General features: G+C 37.5%; 1 protein-coding gene across 1 annotated transcript in view; it reads right to left on the reverse strand.

Annotated features, from left to right (window-relative positions):
* Nucleotides 1-7,883, reverse strand: part of METTL15 (methyltransferase 15, mitochondrial 12S rRNA N4-cytidine) — a 53,107-nt gene extending 45,224 nt beyond the window's left edge. Inside the window, exon 1 of the mRNA XM_057379776.1 lies at nucleotides 7,514-7,883. Within this exon, the coding sequence (XP_057235759.1) occupies nucleotides 7,514-7,777 (264 nt within the window). The 5' untranslated portion in view covers nucleotides 7,778-7,883. The remainder of the gene's footprint in view (nucleotides 1-7,513) is intronic.
* Nucleotides 7,884-9,041: the final 1,158 nt, after the last annotated feature.

The following is a 9,041-nucleotide window of genomic DNA, read 5'->3' on the forward strand; positions in this document are numbered from 1 at the left end:
ATACCTTCCAATTGTTAACAGTTTGCTTATAAACTCAATGCCAGCAGAGGTCAGTATTCAATCCTGCTGAACAATTACCCAWGTACAATTTTTGCTGATGGTAATATATTACACCATAAATCCTGGGGTTTTTCTGGCACCTACTAAAAAGAAAACAAAAAAAATGAATGAAGTACACAGCAAAGAAGAATTTTGGTTGCATGCAAAAATATCTCTGATCAGTTCTATACAGTACATGTCTTTCATCTACATAAAAAGTTATCACTTGTAATTTAAAAAAAATAAGGACTGATAGGTAAAACATAACTGGACTAATTTTTTCCAAAAGTACTTTTGACAGAAAATGAAATGATAAAAAAGTTGTTTACACACCAAGTCTAACAGTCTACATCACAAAAAAAAGATATAAACAGTTGGCATTTTGAAGGAAAACAACCTTCTCAGATCACGTATTAAGTCAAATATAAAATGATTTTCCAGTATTGGTCTACTCAACGTAATGCAACCATTATTTCCCATTTCTCACATTGATACACTAATAGAGGATGCTACTAAATTGTATTAGTACACASCTGAAATATCTGTAAAATCACTAARTTTGCATATTTAAGAAYTTCACTAGCTTGCACCATCAACCATCTCTTKAACATTTTACAGAGGAGAAAAAAAWTTGYTATGAACATATTTTGAATCACACATCAGTCACAATCCCTTACTGCCTCAAAATAGTTCCAAATATATTTTCTTCACAAGGGTTCAATTTTCTGATTACAGCTAAATAAACCACATATGAACACTAATGAACAGGAATTGCATTAAAACATAAAAAGGCATTTTACCTCTTCTTTGCTATTGTTTTGCCCTCTTCACTTATTCTAAAGACTCATACCTTCATCTGTGGTCTTGATTTCACAGAACACACTGAAATATTTCACCTGAAGAGATCTACTATTTATCTTAAAAGTACATGACATCTTTCTCAGTCCTCAACTGTAGGTCCTGCACAGAAGCCTGGAAAAAGCCCAGTCTCTGGCAAACCACTGTGATCTTCACACAGCCAGAAGCAAAGGGAGCCACGTCCTGGACCCTCTCATCTGTGCCAAGTGGCATTCCTTGCCCAGTGTGAAACCTGCAGCCAAACACTGCATTTCATGTAGACGAGTGGAACACCCACAAAGATTACTGGGAGCAAGTTTTTTTTTGATGTAAGAGAGCACAGATGAGCCCCTTCCCTCTTGAGGTAAGAGAAGCAAACAAAAAMCAAACCAAAAAAAACAAAACCASCACCACCTGCCTTTGTCACCTGCTTTTAGACAGCAGTGGCAGACCTTGTTCCASTATGCATTATTTACTTTACTCATTTTCCTAAGAGTAATGTCGTCTGGAATTAGATTTAATGACATTATGACTCAAGCAACCATTATTAACATTTCCATAGGAAATTAAAATTTCAATGTCTGAATGACTTCAGCTAATCATCAAACTTAACAAGACAAAGTCTATTTCCTCAGCCATCTCAGAAAAAAACTTCTTCCCTCAGTTATAACTGAGGAGATATTTAAGATTCAATGAAAATTTTACAAAGGCTCAAGTAAAAGTCCAATTCTTTATTACTTATGGTTAGCCAACCCAAAAAAAGCCATGGACGTGTTTTGATAAGCTTTGGCTGCCAGGTGCCTACAGTAATTTCACATTAAATAACGTAATTTTTGATACAGAATGAGCCTCAACCAATACTCATTTATTTCCGTGTTTAAAACACAATATTTAGAAAAGTATTCCCCCAAGATGCTAAGTGTCAGCAAACATCACTGGAATGAAGACAACACACTCAAAAAGTCTGGGGAAAAGTATATAAAAAAAAAAATCAGAGCATACATTTGCATGACTTCAGCTACCCGTTTAAATGTCAAATTTAGTAGCTTAACCTTTTAATTATCTCTTTATCCAGAAGAGTTCTGTGCGAATTACTCACAATAGTATAAAACACAAAATAAGAAAACAAAAGAAACCTGTAGATATTTCCCATACTCCAGTTGTGATCTTCAATTGCAAGTAATATTTTGTGTGATAGAAAAAGTCTGCATTCCTGTTTGCAAACTCAAATTCAAATATTTAATAAGAAAGCTCAGCCAAAAGGCTGACTAAAGACACACAGTACTAGATGAGGAGGAAATGAGTAGCTACATATATTAATTATCACCCTTTCTGAGAACACAGSCTCACTCAAGTTAAAATTTAAAGGGCTTAGATTACTTTCTGGCGAATTTTATTAGTTTTCCCCAAGAGGTGCAAAGACTAATGCTGTCACAACAGAAAAGGAGAGCATATACAGCGTCATTACAAGCTGAGTCACCCGAAAGCACTGAATCTTGCTTTATTATAACACAACATCTTAAATAGTCTCCTGAAGCGCTATCATTTGTTATGTGATAGAACGGTAACAGCAAGCTAAGCCAGTATCACCATAAAACGAAATCTGCACATCTGCGGAGTCGTTCTCAGTAGGCAGACCCTGGTCCCTTGCTGGTCTCTTTGGATAGAGCAGCTGCAGGCTTCCCTTCCTCTACTGCAATAGAGATGCAGAACAAAGCTGGTGAGAGCTGCTGAGAGCATTTAGATATGCCTTCAGAGAGCCATGATGCAGGTGGGAAGATGAGGTGGTCAGGCGGATGTGCAAGAGCTACTACCTGAAGATTCTTCCCTGTGCAGCTGTAGCCATCAACTTATCCTTCCTCTCTTCCGAGTATTCCACTTATTTTTTTTTTCTCTAAAGACCAAATTCATGAAGGATAAAAAAAGTAAAATTTGAAAGGACTTCTTCACCATGCCTCATTCATATCCTGCCATCATTCAGATCCCAATAYACGGATATCTTTCATTTCCTGCTAYSGCAGTCTAATCACTCAGCAGTACCAGCTCCAAAATAGAGAAGAGTTATGCAGTACTCTCAAATAAATCACATGTGTTTTAAGTCAGCTGTCAGTAAGGAATTTAAGATCCCTGTATYTTTGGAGGGCCCACTACAGAAGACAGCAAAACAAAAAGACAGTTGAAGAGTTTGACTGACTTTCTCTGCCTCCTCAGCTGGCAAGCTGCTCATGAACACCACCTCCTGTCCTGTTTTCTTCCCAGTCCCCTTCTTTCCTCTCCCATCTTGTGATGGAAGTCACGCAGATGCAGACACTGTAGAACATATATGGCATTTATTGGCATTACACTGTTAAGTAATTTTCCTTCTACCTTATTACTTTTTATTTCAACTGCACATCACCACAGAGAGCAATTGGTTAGAAGTCAAGAAACCTAAGCAAATGGGGTCTGCTTTTCCAAATCTGAATGTATGTCCTAACATCATAAAAACAGACATTATTTAAAATAATAATAAAATTTGAGGTACTAATCTTTTGCATGCCTTAGTCAAAACCGTTTTGAAAGCATTTCCCATTTTCATGCACCCTAACTTCACCAAAAACATCCCTCTTAAAGTATGATTTTAGCCAAGTATTTTAAACATTGCTATCTGATGAGAATCCATTTAACTAGTTTCCTATGAGATACCTCCAAAAATGAAYATACTTTGCATATATATGCACTCTATGCACATTTTATTACATACTTCCATATACAACTGCAATCTGAAGCCTGGCTAGCCTCTGCTGTAAATTGACAAAATGTGCAGCCAGGACATCAGGCAAGATAAGAATGACTGAAAGAACACACAGGAACTACATGATCAACTGAAATAACTCTCARTATATCCCAGTAACACTCAAGGATCATGGGAAAAAAGTGTGTTCTGTTTCCCAGAGTACTTCCAGAATTACTCCATATTAATTTAATGACTCTTGCAAGTTTCTGTAACTTCCTTTTTTACAACAAKCACTACATAGATCACTGCGCTGCTGACAGAAAAATCAGTCATAACATTTGCATATGGAAAGACATTTTCAGCATGCTTCCCACAAAAAATATATATAGTTATTTCTACAATAAAGAATACTACACAAATCAATTGCTTTATTATTGATAAAGCAATTCACCATATTCATTTTACAAGTCCAGTGGAAAACAAGTTAAAMAACAAAAATTTTTACTTAGTCCATGTGTGTATTCTGCTTTTCCAAAGTATTTCAGCATTTATCTCAYGGTGCAATAAATATTCCCTTACAAACTTGATATTTTGGCTGCATTTTACAAAAAAAGAAAATTACAACTTGAGAACTCCAGAATTTTTCCAGCTCCCTTTTCAATTCCTGTTTATTTTGGACATCCTGCAGAAAACTTCAGTTTTGAGAACCTCTGGCATAAACGGGTCATTCCAGTTATAAATGATTTGCAGATGGCTTTGGAGGTACTATAAGAACCCTGGTCACCAGCACAGACATGTAACTATTTATATACCACAGTACTTGGAAAGCTTTATCACAAACAGAAGTCCCCTCTGCAGGGTGCTGTACAAAAAAAGGTTATTTTTGTCTTAAAGTACTTAGTATAAGGCAGAATACTGATGGATGGACAAGAGTACACAGAAACCAAGACAATTTCAGAACTGACTCTGCTTTCACACACCAGCAGTCTACCTCAGCTTCCTTCAAGTGCCATCTATTACCTGACTAACAAGCTCTAGAAAAGGAAGGAAATCACCACACTCCAGACCAACAGCCAACAGCAGCAAACAGAACCTCCAGGAAGTGAAAAGCTGCTGTCTCCAAACTTGAACTGCAGAGCTCAAACAGCACTTCAGTCACAACAGAACAATGTCTGTCAGCAATGTCTCACATTTTCTTCTTGCTACTTTAGAAGGCCATAAACCATTTGATGTTTGGATGTGTGAAAAAAACTACCCCAAAGCAATAGATATCTGAAAGACCAAAAGGAAAGCCCATGGCAAAGCTGGATGTTTCCAGGAAATACCTGCCTCCTTCTAGAAAGTAGGTATCACACATTATTCCCAAGACAAAGAGGGTACCTCCTTCAATGAATGCCAAGTAACAAAAATAATCTGAATTACTTTATGGAGAATCAAAACGGAAATCTCCRTTTAGTTCTGGCTAACTCAAAATGTCAGACAAGATCTCTTTGTGGAAYATTACTGCCTGGTTTTGACACAAATTAACATAATGAGATTAAAAAAATCATCCGCTATTAACTGTTTCTGATGAACCACTTAAACAGTGGAGAAAACTAAAAGATCTCATTYTTTCTCTTCCTTTTTCCTTCCTCAAGTTTGACCACCTACCATTTAACYTACCGATACTTAAAAATAAAAGCTTCTAGAACTATCATAAACCAAACAATACTAGCAGAACTTACAGTATCTCCATTTTAGTCTATTCTAGATCATACTCAACCACAAACCAAATCATAGAAAACCACAGATGTCATCAGATTGCAGCCTTCCCCATAYAATCTGAGTAGGGCACAATATTTGCTTCTAGTGGGAGTTTAAACATTGTGTATAGAAGTATTTGTTGCTGCTGGAGCATTATCATTTCCTGAARCTTGGCAACTCAAAAACCTTTAAGATCCTCATAAGAACAGTTAAAATTTCATCCTCTGGCATTCATACTAGAACTCACTGCTAATGAAATTCTTTTACGTTACATTATAGCGACAAGATGTGGAAGAGATCCACATCTCTAGTTAAAAAGYAAGTGAGTATTGCAAAGGAAAAAAATAGCAAAAGTAGGCTGAAAACAGGGGAAATGTGCTTCTGAATGTCCAAACATAWTGATTCAAAATATGTTCGGTTCTTTAAGAGAACAGAGAAACCTYAATTGTCCAAACAACTGCAAAAACATTGGTCAAGTATTTGCAAACAACATTCGTGGACTGAAAAGATTAAAATGTAGTTTAATCAATACAGTAAACTTAAAGAGGAAATTACTTGTGTGTGGACTTACTGCAACAGGCTTTTCATTGAGAAGTGAGGTAGATCRGTAAAATCTAATTTGTAGTCTGTGCTTCAAAGACAGGACTACTACAGGGACTTTGCGAAACAAGGCAATAAAAGAAGATTCAAAGATAACTGGARGTATTATTGCTCAAAATCCTGACAAACAGATTCCCCAAAGGACACAGTCAACAAGAATATTCAGTAGGAGGGCACTAACATCTTTATCTCAGCTGTGACTCACTCTTAAGTAACAYTTATTTTCGTAAGAAGCCCTATAAGTAAAATGAAAATCCCGTTCAGCGACCACAACTATAGGGAGAACATCATCTTTCTAATTAGATTTTCTTTATATTGGCAACTCCTTGTCTTAGCCCACAAGAATAGAGGCCCAAATCAGCTATTTTATAACAAAAAATATAACTATATTAAAGCTCAGTAAAAGAAATCTTTTATGTGCGTAGGAGAAAATAAAGMAGAAAAACTAAATTCAAGATYAGAGCACTACCTTTCCTGCCCACAAAATAAAGTGTTTATAGACTTCCCTGTCATGACTATAATCTTAAAAATGTAAATTTATACAACACTCCCAGTTGATATCTATGCTAATACAAACTGATTATCACCACTCAGGTTAGTGAGAAACAGTCTCAACCTGTGTTCAAAATTTCATGTACAACAGCAAAACTCAGTTGACACATTGCAACCATTTGCACACTACTTATTTTTAGGCTTCAGAAAGTGCTGCAAATCCATACAGAAAAAGAAAAATGGAAGWACTGAACAGTTTCCAGTTTCAGTCATGCTGAACAGGTTAGCAGTATTGTAAATGCTTCTGTTTGAGACAAACACTTGGKCTCTCTTACAGCAATCATTAATGGYTCACTACTAGCTTGGGAATCTGCAAAACCATGTATACACAGACCTGAAAAGATCTCACMCCAATAATAAGCTGTTTTACATTCATAAATATTTAAATTACAAAAAAAATCTTCAGGGGCAGTAACAGTTACTCCCCACAGTTTATAACCTCAAATAGTTGCTTTYACAAGTTCTGTTCCCAAGTAAGGTTTTTCTGCATCAACAAAGAGTTTCATCAGGCTCGTCTTATCTAAGAAGAAACTTACATAGCTGGAAAAAATATTTTACATAACGTATCACAGTTTATATGTTCAATTATATCCTAAGTAAAGACTTCGAACCATGGAAATAACCATGTCAGAACAAGGATGGTGATGATGACAATTTTAAAAAATCTACATACTGGTACCTCTTATACAAGAGGATTAAAGCTCCTCACAAACTGATGATATAACCATACATGAGAAATCCCCACTACTGTAATTAACAGAACCTTACAAATGCACAAGTGCAATTCAGAAAGACAAGCACAAAAACAACAGAATATTCAAATATAACAGTTAACAAATACTACCTACCTGGGGATTCAGGCACAGAGACACCAGAATTTTATTAGTTTGAACTTCAGAACAATTCAGAACCTTTAAAAGCTGCAACTGATCCTTAAAGAGCATCCCTTTATTCCTCTAAACAAAAGTTATTCCTACACTGCCCGAATTTTTCTGTGGACAAATGTTAATTAACCATTTAACTCACCTGACCTGGCTGGGGAGATAAAAAATTAACAACCTCCTCCAGCATCACTGGTATGTGCAATCTTCCAAAATCACTGTTTCCTGTACTGGGACGTAACTCTTCAGTTTCACATTTCTGGCCAGTTTGTTCCTTTGACTCGGAGTCAGAAAGCTTTTTTGATGAAGAATGGATCCTTCTGGCYAAACTAGCCATGTTTACTGAATTCCGTTTCAAGTTGCACAGAAATAAACATTTGCAAGCTTGGCACAGACATTGAGATAACATTTTGGAGTTGATCAACCTAGAAGAACAATAGTTGTTGGCAATTACTTTCAAACAAGTATTTGAAACAGTGTATTTGTTTAAATAAGAGTGGAAATGTTACAAGTAAAGTAACACACACCCAAGACAGGCAGCTCTATAGATAGGTCATGTCTGCAAAATGTTTTCAGAACTTTCAATATTATCTACCAATCAATCATGTTCAAGCAATAAGCAGATTACTTTCACTACCAGATTTTAATACATGGTTCTCTTGAATTTACCTTGCCAGAGGCTACAGATACTTTGCCGCCATAAGAACATGCTGAGGAAGTAATTCTCCTGATAATTTAAGCCTCAGCTGGGCAGCAATTCCCCATACGTTAAATCTGAAAGTGTGTAGCACTCCAGCTCCGAACAGACATGCAGATGTGAGGTGTTGCAATAAATCACAACACCTCTCCAGAAAACTTATGTACCACCATGGTATGCTGTGCTGGYTTTGGCTGGGGTGGAGTTAATTTTGTTCACAGTGTGGGGCTGTGGTTTGGATTTCTGCTGAATACAGCAGGGAGCAGACATAGCTGGGGTAGGTGACCCAAATGGGCTGAAGGGATATTCCAGGACAAATGACATTATGCTCAGTATAGGACTGAGGAGGAAGAGGATATTTGATATTGGGGAGAGGAGGAAGGGGCATATTTGAAATGATGGCAAGATGGCATTTGTCTTCCCAAGTAACCATAACCKGTGATGGCTCTCCTGGAGATGGCTCAACACATGCCTGCCCTTGGGAAGCAGTGAATTAATGTCCTGTTTTGCTTTGCTTGTTCGCTTTGACTTTTCTATTTCTGTCTTTATCTTAACCCAAGAGTTTTCTGGCCTTTTTACCTTTCCCCAATCCCACCGGTGAGGGAGTGAGGAGCACATGCCTGGGGCTAAACCACCACAGGTATGTCCCACCATCCCATTCACACTGACCAACGCTGCTACAAGCCCAAGATGTGTTTTTAACACGAGGGACACACATTTTGCTTACAGCCATATCATTCTATGCAACTGGAGATTTTTTTTCTTAGAGCTAAGCAGAAAGTGTACTTCTGCACATGTCCAAATCGGCACTCGGGCACAAYTGGAGGCTGCCGCCTGAAGAGCGGGACTTGTAAAGGCAGCAAGAACAAAAATTTCACCCGCCAACACTTTCTGCCAGAAGCGGGTAGAGAAGCGTCAGCGGCCCAGGCCGGGTTACGCGGCGGGGTGAGGGAGGAAGAGGCGGAGGGCTGTTCAC

The sequence above is a fragment of the Malurus melanocephalus genome, unplaced genomic scaffold (assembly GCF_030028575.1).
Source record: "Malurus melanocephalus ecotype Western Australia unplaced genomic scaffold, MMel_1.1 scaffold_423, whole genome shotgun sequence".
Lineage (NCBI taxonomy): Eukaryota > Metazoa > Chordata > Aves > Passeriformes > Maluridae > Malurus > Malurus melanocephalus.